Below are 18,334 nucleotides of genomic sequence, written 5' to 3'. Positions count from 1 at the left end.
ATCACAAGGTTAATTCACTCATGCACACAGTAATGTGACTTGCAAACAAGTGATAGAATACCGATTGTGCGAGTGTCATCATTCAGAATACTACACCACCCAAAAACCACCCATTTCGGAACCCCCCTCCACCTAGGGCGCCTATAGGACGCGCCGGCCCTGCCTGTAATGCACCGTTCTGCCTTTTCCCTTTTGTGGGGTAGCTGTCTCAAATGTAGGTGAAATACCCAGATGTCTGCATGTCTGTGACACACAGGTGCTGTTGGACCTGTGCTTCTAGTGTGTCCCTCCAACCCCTCAGTACCACACCAGTGTAGTGTAGAGTGGGTGTGTTACAGTCAGGGACAGGACAAACTGTGGGGATCGTTCGTTAGTGGAGTTTCAGGAGCAGGGGAGTGAGGCAGGGGTCCAGGGACAGGGTAGTGGGACAGAGGTCCAGGGGGTCTCAGATGAAAGTGGTTCTGGAGCATTGAAGAGGGTCTGTGATGGGGGTGGGGTTCAAATGGCTCTGACTCTGGGTGAGTCTCTTACAAATCCACAGGGATCTGAGTTCATATCAACCACTGTTTATTCCTCTCCTCGCTATACCTGACTTATGTGTGTTGGTGTTCTTAGACTCCTTGCTATTAATGACTTGTCCTCACATGTGTGTTTGTGTTGTTATCGTATGCATGATGTCTCGTAGAGACATTTTCTTCATGAAACGCAAACTTTCCTATCCGTTGATCGAGGTTGACACAAAATGTACTGTAAATGGCCATGAGAATGTATATTTTTTATTGATTGTACAAGTCATGTAGAAATTAAGGCAGGTGCACGATAGTCTAAATAATAATAAAAAATCTTATTTCCATTGTGGTCCCTTGGTTGTGACAGGAGAAAAGAAAAGGGGGGTACCTAAAAAAAAGCGGCACAAAATGAATACAGTAGGCTGTATATTTTAAATGCAAATAAAAACGGAACACATCAGTCTTGTCTTTATAATTTCGGTTAGTGCACTTTCTTCCCACCTCTTGTGGTTGGCTTATTAATATAGTGGTATTTCAATAACGGCCGATCTACACCAGACTTTTCAAAGCGAGCGTATGCGTGGCGCGTACTGCGCGTTCGTTTAGATCCAATTCATATCAATGATACCGGCTACACCGCATACGCAGGCTTTAAAATAGGACTGGATCTAAAAGTGTGTGTGTGCGTATATGCGCACGTGTGTATGTGTGTGTGAAAAGTCTCTGGTGTAGATCGGCCATAATGTTTTTATTGCAACATCCCTAGACTTCCACTGGTATTTTTGTGTAGTATGTAAATGACCTTTGTCTTTGTAATCCTCTCCCCTCTCTTTAGTGAACAATGGACAGCTGCCCAGATCTAGCAGTGATTGATGAGAAGAGTCTGGACAAGAAGGACTGGAAGGTGATCGGTAGTGGTGGATTTGGTCAAGTCTATGGGGTCAGACATCTTGGATGGAGACGGGATGTGGCCATTAAAGTATTAGGTCTTGATGACGGGTAAGTGATGAGGATTTAAAAGATACAAACTGGATTTCAAAGTACTTACACTGCATTTGTTCTTGGACACACACACACACACACACACACACACACACACACACACACACACACACACACACACACACACACACACACACACACACACACACACACACACACACACACACACACACACACACACACACACACACACACAAACAAACAATTAAATGAAATACTTATATATATTGAAACCCTCTCATTGTCAGATCCTCAAAGAAGACCTTGGATCGTGAGTCTAAACTGATGCGATGGGCAGCGAGCCCGCATGTCATCCAGGTCCTGGGGGTCTTCAGGGGCCGTCCACCATCTGTCTCTGACATACAGATCGGCCTGGTCATGGAATTGATGGAGAGAGGATCCCTCGCCTCCTTGCAGGTCATCTTTTTCCCCTTTATTGATTCACTGTTTCATTTGATGATCCAGTGATGTTGAACAATTTCCAACGTAGTGAGTCCTTGTAAAATGTTTTTCTTTTTTGTCTTTCATCTCAAAAGGTTATGATTATGGTTATATTTGTGTATATATATATATATATGTTTTAACTGATCTGACAATTAAACAAAAATAACTTCCCTTATTCTTAAAAGAAAACGATTCACAAATGTCACATCGTCTTCTCTCCCACTTGGAGGAGACCCCTGGCAGACCAAGGACCAGATGGGGGGATTAGAACTCCACACTGGCCTTGGACCGCCTTGGGATCCCCCAGGAGGAAGAGGCTAATGTTTCCTGGGAAAGTCTGGAACTCTCTTCTGAAACTGTTGCCCACAGGATCTGAACGGTTAAAGATGGATGTATGGATGGATATCATCTTCATGATATCATCCATCTTCATCCATCATCATCATATCATATTTATCTAAAATTCTAAATCAAATATAAATATATAGAGAACATAAAGTATACCATTACTGGTATATAGGACATATGCAGTAGTCTTCTTCTTCTTCTTCTTCTTTCCATCAAAAGGAGGTGTCATTCACTGCCGCCGTTTTTCCTTTTTCTCCTTTGTACATATAGTGTTTGTATTTGTTGATGTGTTATTGTATGTTGTGTTTTTTTTAATTGAATACAATGGAAACAGCAGATATTTACAGATATCTTTTTTTTACATCACCAAGTTCGCACAGGTCTGCGATCTACAATGTGATGCCACAGAAAATCCACTGAATGTTCAAAGTTTTTTGGGTGTAATTGAGGTCACAAAACAAAATAAAACAAAAATGCAAAATGAATGTCATAAAACCTTTAGGAATGATATATTTAAATGAGCCTTTATTCATATGTGTGACTCTGATTCTGAGTCAGACTTTTCTGCTTTAACCCCTCCATCAACAGAAACAGCTAAACCACCCTCTACCCTGGTCCCTGGTCTTTCGAGTGGCTCACCAAGTGGCTCTGGGCATGAAGCACCTTCACGGTCTCAAACCTGATCCCATCATCCACAAGGACCTGAAGCCTGGCAATGTCCTGCTGGACACAGACCTAAATGTCAAGGTCAGTCCCAGACAAATGTTTGGATGATTACCATCAGTGATGATGGGTCAAGCATGTCCATTCTCTGCATTGTTCAAGCTCATATTCATTGCCTCCACCAGGCCGAAAGGCGTAGCGAGAGAGTATGTTTTCCACCCTGTCCGTCCGTCCGTCCGTCCGTCCGTGTGTCCGTCCGTCTGTCACCAGCTTATCTCCGGCACCGTTGGCTTGATCGCAGCGAAACTGTGCACACACACTCCCTGGATGCCAATTCAGAACCTTTGCCCCAATTCTTTCTCATGGGCCTTTTATAGCGCCACCAGGAGGCCGATTTGTGCAAAACATATTTTTTGACAGTACTCCTACAGATTTTGTCCAAAAATCACGCAAATCGGTGAACAGTATCTCTATAGTCATTAAACGAAACGGGTCTTTCAGATTTCTCATATTCCATTCTGATTGGCTAAAAATGTCTTCCAAAGTTTGCAGGAGTGCTCCGTTTTGAACAAAATGCCTCAAATCATGAACACAGCATGCAATTTCCGTGAAATTTTACACGCTCATTCCCATTAGGCCGAGGAAGAACTACCATTTGATTTTTTTCAAATCAGCCTCATGGTGGCTCTATAACAGGCCGATTCACGTTTTTACCTATAATTGCACCGATCTGTGTAAAACACTTTGTATGCACACTCCCTAGAGGTCAAGGAAAAACCTTTGCCCTGCATTTTTCACATTTGCCTTTTATAGCGCCACCAGGAGGCCGACTTATGTAAAACACATTATTTTATACTACTCCTTCCAATTTTATCCAAATTTCACGCAAATCGGTACACATGATCTCTATAGTCATGTGATCACGACAGATGTGTTTGATTTTCATATTCCATACTGATTGGCTAAGATTGACATCTAAAGTTTGCACGTCTCTCCACGTTCAACCTCTCTTCATTCTCATTCGCTACAAGCTATCTCACACACACCCTCATTCCCTCAGTGCAACTATGGCGGTCCGTACAGCTGTCAATGTCAAATTTCCTCCACCTCCCCGGCCTCCTCCCTGTGGCATTTAATTTCATATTGTTAATAGGATGATTCTGTGGATTGTACTGTGGTTCTATGGATTGTACTATGATATGTGTTAGTTTAATTATGCATTGAAGGTTGAATGTTATGTTCATGTAATAACTGTATCTGATGCTCTGCTCTAGGGGGTTTGTGATCTCAGAAATTGACAATGTCTCACGGATGGACGCGTTGTGAGCTTGTAGATCTGTTATGTTTGATGAGCAAAACAGTCCTAAGACGGAGCAGAATTGTTGGTTGAAGTGAAAAGTGAAAAACTCATTAATTCAGTTTATGTAACATGGAATAACTCAGAAAATGATAGTTCAAGCCTATCCTATCTATGTTCAACAACAACCACAGTTATTATGTCCACCCTTCGGGTCCTATTTTTTTGTAATGAATATTAACATCATCATTCACTCTTGCTCTCTCTCTCCTAACCCTCTCTCTATTCCTCCTTCCACTTCTCTGCATGTCTCTCTTCCTCCGTCTCTGTTCCCTTTATTTTCTCTCCATTCTGCTCTCTTTTCATCCAGATCACTGACTTTGGCCTTTCCAAGTTTGTCAACTATTCAACGTCTGCTCATATCAAGGGGGCGGGAACGACAAGCTACATGCCTCCAGAGGCCTTCTCCTTGTCATACAAAGCCACCCCCGCCTTTGATGTCTACAGGTATTCATCATTAGACACAGACAACCTGTGGGATTGTCTGTGTCTATCTAATTATATCCTCAACTCAATCAGCTCAGCTGTCTGCTGCAGCAATAAAGCCATGTGAATGTCCAACATAAATCATGAACTGCTTATTATGTGTAGTGGATAGACTTCATACCATTCAAGTAGAAAGTTCATGTTGTCATGTAGTCATGTTGATCTTTCTGTTTAACAGAAAGTAGATACATATAGCTACTTCTGTCTGTGAAAACTAACCTAAGTTCCCGTAGGCCTCAGTGACAAATACCCCAACAATATGGACATTTATTTTATCTAATTAAACATGAATGCTATGTAAGGTAAATGCTGACATTCCTGATGTCTCTCTTTTTATTTTAGCTATGGGATACTTCTGTGTGCCATTGTGAAGGGGAAAGAACCATATGGCAAGTGATTTTCTCTCTCCTTTATTTTTTCTTGCTTTGTCCATAGTCTTAATTTCCACTTCTCTCTCCATCAATCTCTCACTCCTTAAATCACACATTTCCTCTGACTCACATATGGCATCTTTGGCTTAATGTTAATTCAACAATAGCAATAATTAGAAACACATCGTTTGACAAGTAACTATTCTCCTATAGATTACTAAGAATTCTCTTCAATTCATCCATCCCCCCATCATCTATCCTCCACTCTGTTCTCTCAGATTCCCTCCCCGCCATCATAGAGTTTCAGGTCCCTCAGGGACAAAGGCCGTCCCTGGAGGTTGATCCAGAGCAGGCCCCGGGGCTGGAGGACCTGGTAAAGCTCATGGAGAGGTGCTGGCACCAAGAACCAGATAAAAGACCTCTGTTTCCAGGTGAGAAGGCTGCTATGCATGCAACAACCATCACTTGAATGGAAAGTTGAATAGTTTTAGACCTCCAAACTGCAGAGATAGGCTTGCTGACACTGATGAACTAATCACCAACGGGAGAAAAATGAAATGCCACTGAACACAATAGAATATAATGGAGTAGAAAAGTTGAGACAGCAGTTCCTGGAGAATACTGTGTGGGCTCACTGAAAGCAAATATGCTCAGTAGAAATAGCATTTGAGAAGAATGTAGAAAGCAGCAATGAACTTGAAAGTTGGAAAACAAATCACACTCATTGTGCGGTGTCTTTGATGAGTTTATTTATTTCATTGAGCCATATATGAACGAGAGGAACAATATTTAATCCCTGTCCATTCACTTCAATAGGCTGCTTACCCGCGCCACTTGTGGCAGCGGTGGCCTAGTGGTTAGAGGGGCGGCCTTGATACCGGAAGGTCCCTAGTTCGATTTAGACAGGAGGGATTTCAGAAAAAAGGCCTTCTATAAGGAGGTTAGAGGCATTTGGGGGTAAAAGTTGGGAACAAGGCCATTTTACATAATTCAAGGGTGCTGAATCAGAAAAACACTGTTCCCAAGCAAAATTCTTAGTGCTTAACCTCCTAATTTGCATATCAAAATGGCTGCCGATTTTGAAGTATTTCTTAAATAACTCTATAACAAAGCAATCAAATCTGACAAATAAAGTGTATATATTTATATTCTGAGGGTCAGACAATGTGTGGAAGGTATTTATAATGTAATAAATGTAAATAATGTAAATAAATATGCAAATTAGAGGCTACTATTACAGAAAACGGTTTCGTACTTAAAGTGATCCATCCGCATCCCCCTTATTTTATTTTATTTCTACTTATCTGTATTTTTACCATCCTTAAGATATCTAAAATACATATTTAGATCATGGAAAAATCCTGGTACATTTGGCCCCTGATGACCAAAAAATAAATTGCCCCCATGTATAACTCACCCCCTGAATGAGTTAGAGCCACAGAACTGGTACTGATAACTGAACACAAACTACTTTCAACACAACTATATAGAGTGGGATGGGGATGGCTATAGGTACACTTAGACGGCCAACAGGGACTAGCTGAAATGTATTAAGCCCCGCCCCTCTGTGTTCCTATTGGCTGGGCTTTAAACAGCCATAACTCCAATTCCCAGCATCGAAAACCTATGAAACCTCCTAGATGCGCTTAGACGGCCAACAGGGAAAGGCTGAAATTGTTTAAGCTATGTAGCCTAACTTTTCAGTTGATTGCCATACAGGCTTGTGTCCCCCCCCCCCACCCCCGATGGGCCCTGCCTAGTACAGCCTAGTCCAGCCTATTACTGCCTAGTCCTAGGACTAGGCTAGACCTGGGTGTACTAGGCTTTACTGTACTAGACTCTGCTGGGCTCTAATAGTCTGTTTTCAGCTCTAGCAGGCTTTGCTAGGCTGTACTTGGCTTTATTAGGCTATAGAAGGCAGTACTTTACTTTGGCCTACAAATGTTCATGCAAAACTATTGGTGGTGCACACACAAACTATTGCCCGTGTACACAGTGGTTAATCCCAATGGTCTGAGTATCTACAGGGCTGACAAGGGACTAGCACAGCCTAGTACAACCTAATAGAGCCTAGTACAACCTAGTCTTAACTAGTCCAGTCTGTTCCATGCTAGTATAGCCTACAGTATATCGCCGTCCCCTAGTCTGTTCCATCAAAAGGCTGGACTAGGCTAGACCTGGGTGTACTAGGCTTTGCTGTTGTAGTCTCTACTGGTCTCTAATAGACTGTTTTAAATTCCAGTAGGCTGTGCTGGTCTGTACAATGCTATATTAGGCTGTACAAGGCAGATCTGTACTATGGTCTACAAAGGTTCATGCAAAACTATTGCTTGTGCACACACAAGCTATTGCCCGTGTTCACAGTGGTTAGTCCCAATGGTCTGAGTATCTACAGGGCTGGCAAGAGCCTAGGACAGCCTAATAGAGCCTAGTATAGTCTAGTACAGCCTAGTACAGCCTAATCTATCCTAGTCCAGCCTTATCAGTCCTAGCATAGCCTTGTACCCCCTCCCCTATTCTGTTCTCCCAAAAGGCTGGACTAGTCATGGGTGTACTAGGTTGTACTATACTAGACTCTACTGGTCTATAATAGGCTGTTTTAAGCTCTAGTAGGCTGTGCTAGGCTGTACTAGGCTCTATTAGGCTGTGCAAGGCAGATCTGTACTATGGTCTACAAAGGTTCATGCAAAACTATTGCTCGTGCACACACAAGCTATTGCCCGTGTACACAGTGGTTAGTCCCTATGGGTTGAGGATCTACAGGGCTGACAAGAGCATAGTACAGCCTAATATAGCCTATTAGAGTCTAGTACAGCCTAGTACAGCCTCATCTATCCTAGTCCAGCCTTATCAGTCCTAGCATAGCCTGGTACCCCCTCCCCTATTATGTTCTCCCACCAGGCTGGACTAGGCTAGACCTGGGTGTACTAGGTTTTACTGTACTAGTCTCTGCTGGGCTCTAATGGTCTGCTTTCAGCTCTAGCAGCCTTTGCTAGGCTTTACTGGGCTCTATTAGGCTATAGAAGGCAGTACTTTACTTTGGCCTACAAATGTTCATGCAAAACTATTTCTCGTGCAAACACAAGCTATTGCCCGTGTACACAGTGGTTAGTCCCTATGGGTTGAGGATCTACAGGGCGGACAAGAGCCTAGTACAGCCTAATAGAGCCTATTAGAGTCTAGTACAGCCTATTACAACCTAGTCTAGCCTAGTCAGGCCTGTTCCATGCTAGTATAGCCTATACCACCCTCCCCTAGTCTGTTCTCCCAAAAGGCTGGACTAGTCTTGGATGTACTAGGTTGTACAGTACTAGACTCTACTGGTCTCTAATAGGCTTTTTAGCGGCTCTAGCCGCTCTATACCTGACTTTGTCCGTGTGCGTCAACGTTCTGATTGGTCAGGTGCGTCAACAAAGTGATTGGTCAAGCTTCACGCGACACATGGCTATAAACACATTATAAACACATATCGATGACAAAATGTATCAAAGGCGCCGCTACCTTCACACAGGGTGTGATTTTTTAATCTCTAGTAGGCTTTGCTAGGCTGTACTAGGCTATATTAGGCTGTGCAAGGCAGATCTGTACTATGGTCTACAAAGGTTCATGCAAAACTATTGCTCGTGCACACACAAGCTATGGCCTGTGTACACAGTGGTTAGTGCCTATGGTCTGAGTATCTACAGGGCTGACAAGGGACTAGTAAAGCCTACTAGAGAGTATTAGAGTCTAGTACAACCTAGTACAACCTACTCTAGCCTAGTCCAACCTGTTCCATGCTAGTATAGCCTATAGAAATGATTTCATGTGCATGCCATAAGCAATGCACAACATGTCGTTGCAAATGCCGGAAATCTGGGTTACGATGCACAGCCATGTGTGCATGTCAGCAACGGAGTGATGATCAACCTCCTTGTATGAATGTGGTCTAGTGTCTAGACTTTCGTTCAACAATGGCCAATACAGTATCTTTAGAGTACTAAACCGTTATCTGTTATGGGGGCCGCTATTTTGCATATTTCGGAGTAGGCTGATTATTATATTATATTATATTATCATATTATATTACTTACAAATTCTTTACTCACATTGTAGAAACTGTAGACACTTCATTTGTCAATTTTGCTTGCCTGGCCACAGAGTTATTGAAGATAAAGGTGCGAATTTGCCAATTTGGCAGCCATTCAGATATGCAGATTAGAAGGTCAAAAACTAAACATTTAGCATGGGGAAAAAGTATGTATTTTAGATGTCCTAAGGATGGCAAAAATACAGATAATTAGGAACAAAATAAGGGGGATGCACCTTTTGCACCGTTTGAGTACTACGGTACATCATTTTATGTAATGGTGGCCTCTAATTTGCATATTTATTTACATTTATTTACATTTATTACATTACAAATATCTTCCACACATTGTATGACCCTCAGAACATAAATATATACACTTTATTTGTCAGATTTGCTTGCTTTGTTATAGAGTTGTTTAAGAAATACTTCAAAATCGGCAGCCATTTTGATATGCAAATTAGGAGGTTAAGCACTAAGAATTTTGCTTGGGAACAGTGTTTTTCTGATTCAGCACCCTTGAATTATGTAAAATGGCCTTGTTCCCGACTTTTACCCCCAAATGCCTCTAACAATCACATATTTCAGAAATCCCACCGGTCTAATTCCCCAATTCATCACATCAATCATGAATCACCGCTGAATAGCCCTTGAGCAAGGCTTCCATGCAGGGTCCGGCTGGAAACAAGCTTCGTGCTTAGTCCGACACCCTGGGTAAACAACAAACTTTGCTTTACTTCAAGCAATAACTGTGCAAATACTAATTAAGGGTTAAATAGGTAACTTTGAGCCTACATTAAAAAAATAGCAGGGGTGCCACTGCCTCTGTCGCCCCCCCCCCCCCCCCCCCCCCTTACTTGGGCTTGAAGCATGCTCAGTAGCGCTAATCTGGCAATACCAGACGTGGACAATAGTTCAGTCTTACCTCAAACATCCACCGCAGTCCTGGGGTCTTGGTCTGAGCAGCTGAATCAACTTTGTGTCTGTGTTGTTCCCAGAATGCACTGCTGTGACAAAAGGTCTATGTGAGAAGCACACAAGTGGGATCAATGACGCCGTCGACAAAGTGAAAAAGAAGCTGGTAAAGAACACATGATGCATTCAAAACTCATTCACTCACTTTAAAACTGTAGGACACATGATTCATTCTAAACTCATTCACTCACTTTAAAACTATAGGACACGTGATTCATTCTAAACTCATTCACTCACTTTAAAACTATAGGACACGTGATTCATTCTAAACTCATTCACTCACTTTAAAACTATAGGACACATGATTCATTCTAAACTCATTCACTCACTTTAAAACTATAGGACACGTGATTCATTCTAAACTCATTCACTCACTTTAAAACTATAGGACACATGATTCATTCTAAACTCATTCACTCACTTTAAAACTATAGGACACATGATTCATTCTAAACTCATTCACTCACTTTAAAACTATAGGACACATGATTCATTCTAAACTCATTCACTCACTTTAAAACTATAAAACACATGATGCATTCTAAACTCATTCACTCATGCACTAACAGTGATGTTATACTTTTTTATGTGCTGAAACACTTTTACGAGAAATATGCTTCATGAAACAGTATTGCAATCCTTTCTGTCTGTCTGTCTGTCTGTCTGTCTGTCTGTCTGTCTGTTTGTCTGTGTGTATGTTTTTTTTTGCCTCATCTCCTACCTCTTTCAAGATATAATGTTGTTCAATAGATCTCATATTGTACAATACCATACAGTACTTCATGTTGTTGAAATCTAATAACATGACTGTGTTCAACAGGATGGTGCTGAGGATCCAATAGGAGGTGAGCTTGTATTGTCCTTGTGCAGCTCAATGGTTGAGGCTTTTGTTTCCTGTTGTTTTTCTTCTTCTTCAGCCCTTCTCTTATTAAACTTGGCACTATGGTAGATGGTTCTGCCAAACGGCCAAGAAATGAAACTCACAACTATTGGCAAAAGGGTGGCGCTGTAGCACTCAATTTAAAAATGCAAACTTTGAACAGGCATAGCTCATGAACCGTTTGACCAACAGCAATGAAACGTCATTACACATATGTGTTCCCTCAAGACTAAAAACTTTACCACTTTGACCTTTGACCTCTGACCGTCTGTCATTTGGAATTATATGAAAAACTGTTAAATCTGGTAACAGTCTGGAGTTGCCGCAGAAGGTGGCAGACAACCTTCTGTGTGGTCAGGGTGTAGGCTACTTTCCAACTGATAAGAGAGTTGCTTTTGATTTATAGACCAACACTTTACAACTGATAAGGTAGCACTATTCAACCAGAGAGAAAGAGAGGGGGGGATGCCGTTTAACTGTACTGCTAACAGAAAACTGGATGTGATACACATAAGTTGCTAGTATTTACGTACGTTGAGAGAAGGAGCAGCATAGTTTTTTGAAAAGGTCAGAAACTCAGAAATGAAGGCTTAAGTCTGTGTTGCTATTCTGTCTGTCTCCTGCTCTTTCTCAAGACAATCTGAACAACATGGGGTCCAAACTGAAGGAGCTCAGAGACAAAATGGATGGAATGGAGAGAGATAATGAAGGTAAAGTAAATATGGATCATGCTTAGCTCTGGTCCATAGTGTTAGGACTTCTGCTTAACGCTATGTGACTATACTTATATTTTTCCTCATGCGAACAGGAGCACGATGTCTACACTTAAGTAAAAAATCACACCCTGTGTGAAGTGAGTGGTGCCTTTTATGAGCCCCGTATTGACCCCCGTATTGATGTAGTCATCAATGTTTGTGGACAGACATAGAAAACAGACTAGAAAATGCCCGGGTCTCTCAGCCAGCAGACCCGTGCTGTGTTGAAAGCCTACCCTCCGGCGGTGGGAAGACTCTCAGACCCCCACCTTTATGTAAAATCCACTTTCTGGCCAGAAAACAAAAATATTCCAGTGGACAGAGACATTTTTTAGTTACTCCAGTACCACCAACAGATCTGGTCAATAGCGTTTTCATATTGAGCGAACGTGTATTTATAGCGTAGACATCATTTACTCATTCAAATGAGGAAAATACACGCTACAGTCGCATAGCGTTAAGGAGAACTCCTGACACTACGGACCAGAGCTAGATCATATTATGCTGATTACATCAACCAAAGTCAAATGAATTCAGTGACTATTTTTCTCCATTGTCAAGTGATCTTTATCTCTGCTGGTTTCAGTCCTAAATTCAAATGATCTTTATCCCTGCTGGTTTCAGTCCTAAATTCAAGTGATCTTTATCCCTGCTGGTTTCAGTCCTAAATTCAAATGATCTTTATCCCTGCTGGTTTCAGTCCTAAATTCAAGTGATCTTTATCCCTGCTGGTTTCAGACCTAACGTCCAAACTGGCAGACATGGAGAAGAAGGTGGAGACTGTGATGCCACTAACGTCCAAACTGGCAGACATGGAGCAGACTGTGAAGGATATCATGAGACAGATTGCAGGTGAATTTATAGAAAAGCTTGTTATGAAATGATGTATTCACCTGTTTCCTAGGCTGTGTGTTTTCCACTTCCTGTCGATTTCATTGGATATCATTGGTCATCTGACCAGTTTCATTGGATTTCATTGGATCAAATCGACAGGAAGTGGAAAACACACAGCCTAGGAAACAGGTGAATAGGGCACAGCAGTGGCGGCCATTTTGTGGTGCCACAAATGGAAAGCCCATTATTTCTTCCCACGTGACTCAACTGAAACATCACTCACCTCCCTTAGAGGGAGACTCTCAACCCTTTAAGGAACACATCTGTGTCATTTTAGATTTCTTTGGCTATTCACAAATAGCAGATATACAAGCTCATAGCGCAGCACCAAGGTTGTAGATCTGGTATTTTTGAAAAATCTAGAAACTTTGTGCAAATCTTTGAATGTACTGTATTTGTTTTAAAGGGAACAATTTAAACTCTGATCTGTGCTCCTGGGGGTCCCTGGAACAACATATTTTGAGATGGGGGTCCGCGGCCAAATACATATCATTCTGGGGGTAGAATATATATTCAAAGATTTGCACACATTTTCACGTTTCTTCCAAAATAGTAGATCTACAAGCTCATAGCGCGGCAGTAAGTTGCCGTGCTATGAGCTTGTAGATCTGCTATTTTTGAATAGCCAAAGACATCTAAAGTGACACAGATGCGTTCACAGATTGAATGGGTTAAAAGGACCACATGGTTGGTCAACCAAAATCACAACAATACAACTATAACTATATCGTTCACCATGGTATTGTTTTATAGTTGTTGTTGCCATCCACTTGACTTAGAACCATTTTTAATACTATATATTTATACCTATAGTTATAGTACTCACTGTGTGAACGGCCCTTTAATCCAGTGGTTCCTAAACATTTTAGCTCAAGACCCAAAAGAGAAATCAGATGTTTGCCCGGGACCCAAACTAGTGAAAATATTAGATCTACAAGCTAGCTCGTGGATCTGCTATTTTCACTACATTTGTTTTCTAATTTATGAAATTTCTTTAATATTTCTTTAGAAATTCCTTTAAAAAAAGAATTGAATTTGTTTTTAATTCATGAAAGATTAAGCTTTTTTGGAATGTTTTTTGGTGACAGCCCGTGAAGGTGAATTCAAGGAGCTGAGAGACACCGTGGCAGTACAGAAACACAAGCTGAAGAACGAGGTGAAAGAAGCTACGGCCCAGAGAGTCTTAGTGTCTGATCTTCAGGTGGAGTTGAAAGGTATGGCAAAATAAAATGCTGGTTTGAATGTTCAAGAGGCAACATGCTTATTGTGCCAAAAATGCAGCCTGAAGAATGTGTAAAGGTACAGGCTGAAATGTCTTGGTGATGTTTTTTCCAGAAATGTCTGCCAAATTGACTGTCAGTCAGAACCAGGTCGAAGTCCTCCAGACCAGACTCAGTACCAGTGAAGACCAGGTCCAGAGCATCCAGACCAGACTCAGTACCAGTGAAGAGCAGGTCCAGAGCATCCAGACCAGACTCAGTACCAGTGAAGACCAGGTCCAGAGCATCCAGACCAGACTCAGTACCAGTGAAGAGCAGGTCCAGAGCCTCCAGACCAGACTCAGTACCAGTGAAGACCAGGTGGAGAACTTGAAGAAAGAAAGTGGAGGTAATTAGACCAGAATGATGTTCAGTCAATGCATGTATGAGAGGACAGTGTTGAAAAATGTCATAATTCACTCAGTTAAGCTCAGAGATCTGATCATGTTTTCATCGTGTAATTTACTCTATGTTTGACATAATCCACATAGGAGCAAATGCTGGTTAGAATGTTCACGAGGCAACATGCTTATTGTGCCAAAAATGCAGCCTGAAGAATGTGTAACGGTACAGGCTGTAATGTCTTCTTTCTCTGTGATATGTTTTCCAGAAATGGCTGCCAAATTGAGTGCGAGTGAGTCCCAGGTTGAGGACCTCCAGAGCAGACTGGGTACCACAGAGGTCCAGGTTGAAGACCACCAGATCAGACTGGGTGCCACAGAGGTCCAGATTGCAGACCACCAGACCAGACTGGGTGCCACAGAGGTCCAGGTTGAAGACCACCAGACCAGACTGGGTGCCACAGAGGTCCAGATTGCAGACCACCAGACCAGACTGGGTGCCACAGAGGTCCAGGTTGAAGACCACCAGAGCAGACTGGGTGCCACAGAGGTCCAGATTGCAGACCACCAGAGCAGACTGGGTGCCACAGATGTCCAGGTTGAAGACCACCAGAGCAGACTGGGTGCCACAGAGGTCCAGATTGCAGACCACCAGAGCAGACTGGGTGCCACAGAGGTCCAGGTTGAAGGTAATGTGAACCTGATGATGTTCAGTGGATGCAGACAGGAAAGAACAGAGTTGAAAAATGACTTAACCCTTTAAAACCTGGAAAGCATCTGTCATTGTAGCAGTTAACCCATTAAGACCTGAGGCCCATTCTACAAATGCCTTCTAAATCAGTGGTTCTCAGACTTGTTCATGCCAAGGACCCCCAAAATGTGTATTTGGCCGCGGACCCCCATCTGAAAATATTTTGCGCCAGGGACCCCCAGAAGACAAGATTTGTGTAAAAACAATGCTTAAATTATTATGAATACAGCCCGAAGTGATGCGCTGTGAGCTTGTAGATCTTCTATTTTTGAGAACTACTGATCTAAAGAGTTTTCTGAAAGACATGATGTTGCCGGTTTTAATGGGTTAATAATGTCACAATCATTTTAACCACTTTTACCATATTTTATACTTTGGCTATTCAAAAATTGCAGATATACAAGCTCATAGCGTGTCAGTTTGTGTCGCTCTATGAGCTTGTATATCTGCTATTTTTGAAAAATCAGTCAAATTTGTGCATATCCTTCAATACTTGTTTTTAAAGAGAACATTTGAACTCAAATCCCTGTTTATGGGGGTCCCTGGAACAAAAATATTTTGAGATGGGGGTCCACGGCCATACATAATTTTGGGGGTCCTTGACATGATAAAGTGTGAGAACCACTGATATAGAAACATGTATTTTTCAGAAAACATTTGTAGAATCGGCTTCAGGTCTTACTGGGTTACAGGAGCACTTCACCCATTTTCAACCTTTCTTCAATAGATCCTCACTAAGGCTCATGATAAATTGGTACAAATTGTCTCACAGTTGTGTATCAGAGGGCTGTGGACAGTTCAGAAACCCACCTACCAATGACATAATCATTAGAAAGGCTTTACATTTTTTCCAAACAAGATTTCAACATATTTGTATTAATTTAACAATGGCTTCCATTATAGCATGCTAATCTTCCAGGAATAGAAAGCCTGTGGTTTATATTAGCTTGGATTCCCCATCGATGATGTCACTGGTAGTCAGGTTTCTGAAGTGTCCACAGCCCTCCTCTGAGACACAGATGGGTTAGAACAAAATTGTACTGTACCATATTATAATGAAGATAGGTTGAAAATGGGTGAAGTGGTCCTTTAAGGGTTAATAACTTCAGTTGAACTCAGAGAATAGATACTGTGTTGATAATGTCATTTACTGTATTGGTCCATATAATCCACAAATGAAACTACATGAGTATTTATGAGTGACTTAATGCTAATATTGTGTTGATTTCAGCCCATGTTGCTCGGCTGTCCACTGTAGATACGAAGCTGACTGCTACTGACAAACAAGTGCAGGAACTGAGGAGTAAGTATACTGGGGCGGCAGTGGCTCAGGGGTAGAGTGGCCGGGTAGAGTGAACTGGAAAACCGCAAGGTTCCCAGTTCGATCCCGGGCTGGGGCGCTCCCCTAGAGTTAGTGTCGAAGTGTCCTTGAGCAAGGCGCTGAACCCCTAATTGCTCCCGGTGAGCAGGTTGGTGCCTTGCATGGTTTCCTCCGCCATCGGTGTATGAATGTGTGTGTGAATGGGTTAATGGCACAATCAATGTAAAGCGCTTCGGATAGAAGCGCTATATAAATGCACCATTTACCATTTTTACATAACATTATGTTCTAAAATACATATTTAAAACTAGTAATCTAAGACTTTAAAATGTGTATTTGGCCGCGGACCCCCATCTGAAAATGTTTTGTGCCAGGGACCCCCAGAAGACAAGATTTGTGTAAAAACAATGCTTAAATTATTATGAATACAGCCCGAAGTTATGCGCTGTGAGCTTGTAGATCTGCTATTTTTGACAACTACTGATCTAAAGCAGGGGTCTTCAACATGTTCAGCCCAAGGACCCCCTAGCTGAGAGAGAGATGAAGCAGGGACCCCCTGTATATTGTATAAAATTGTGTTTCAGATTAAACTTTTTTTGTTTACTTGGTCTGCTCTTTTTCCCTCTACACCTATACCTCTTTGCCAAAAATAGCAGATCTACAAGCTCACAACGCCTCGCAGCGCAAGGCGTTGTGAGCTTGTAGATCTGCTATTTTTGGCTAAAGTTCTCTTCAGAATAGGGATGCTAGGGTTCAAGTTAAGGAAAAAAATAATATATCACACAAAGATTTGACAGACCCCCTGTAGTAACTCTGAGGACCCCCTAGGGGTCCCGGACCCCCTGTTGAAGACCCCTGATCTAAAGAGTTTTCTGAAAGACATGATGTTGCCGGTTTTAATGGGTTAATAATGTCACAATAATTTTAACCACTTTTGCCATATTTTATACTTTGGCTATTCAAAAATTGCAGATATACAAGCTCATAGCGTGTCACTTTGTGTCGCTCTATGAGCTTGTAGATCTGCTATTTTTGAAAAATCAGTGAAATTTGTGCAAATCCTTCAATACTTGTTTTTAAAGCGAACATTTGAACTCAAATCCCTGTTTCTGGGGGTCCCTGGAACAACAATCTTTTGAGATGGGGGTCCACGGCCATACTGTACATGATTTTGGGGGTCCTTGACATGATAAAGTGTGAGAACCACTGATATAGAAACATGTATTTTTCAGAAAACTGTTAGGATAGAGAAAACATTTGTAGAATCGGCCTCAGGTCTTAATGGGTTAAAGGAGCACTTCACCCATTTTCAAGCTTACTTCAATAGATCCTCACTAAGGCTCATGATAAAATGGTACAAATTTTGTCTCACAGTCTGTGTCTCAGAGGGCTGTGGACAGTTCAGAAACCCACCTACCAATGACATCATCATTAGACAGGCTTTACATTTTTTCTAAACAAGATTTCAACATATTTGTATTAACGCGAGAACAATGGCTTCCATTATAGCATGCTAATTTTCCAGGAATAGAAAGCCTGTGGTTTATAATAGCTTGGATTCCCCATCGATGATGTCACTGGTAGTCGGGTTTCTGAAGTGTCCACAGCCCTCCTCTGAGACACAGATGGGTTAGAACAAAATTGTACTGTACCATATTATAATGAAGATAGGTTGAAAATGGGTGAAGTGGTCCTTTAAGGGTTAATAACTTCAGTTGAACTCAGAGAATAGATACTGTGTTGATAATGTCATTTACTGTATTGGTCCATATAATCCACAAATGAAACTACATGAGTATTTATGAGTGACTTAATGCTAATATTGTGTTGATTTCAGCCCATGTTGCTCGGCTGTCCAACGTAGATATGAAGCTGGATGCTACTGACGACCAAGTGCAGGAACTGAGGA

At 41.8% G+C, this 18,334-nt stretch overlaps 2 protein-coding genes across 2 annotated transcripts in view; both read left to right on the top strand.

Moving 5' to 3' along the window:
- Positions 1-18,334, top strand: part of LOC311047742 (mixed lineage kinase domain-like protein) — an 80,850-nt gene that overhangs the window by 33,477 nt on the left and 29,039 nt on the right. The gene's annotated exons all lie outside the window — the stretch shown is intronic.
- Positions 1,351-16,442, top strand: LOC311047944 (uncharacterized protein; the record flags this gene model as incomplete). Its single annotated transcript, XM_084060894.1, has 14 exons — positions 1,351-1,508; positions 1,760-1,928; positions 2,892-3,050; positions 4,634-4,770; positions 5,152-5,198; positions 5,459-5,611; positions 10,248-10,330; positions 11,045-11,069; positions 11,740-11,814; positions 12,598-12,711; positions 13,842-13,967; positions 14,089-14,361; positions 14,623-14,808; positions 16,336-16,442. 14 exons carry the CDS (start codon positions 1,351-1,353, stop codon positions 16,440-16,442), a joined length of 1,812 nt encoding a protein of 603 aa, XP_083917020.1.

This window comes from Gymnoscopelus microlampas (assembly GCF_963454915.1).
Source record: "Gymnoscopelus microlampas genome assembly, chromosome: 6".
NCBI lineage: Eukaryota > Metazoa > Chordata > Actinopteri > Myctophiformes > Myctophidae > Gymnoscopelus > Gymnoscopelus microlampas.
The sequence above is the reverse complement of the archived record's forward strand: the minus strand, read 5'-3'. Positions and strand labels throughout refer to the sequence as shown.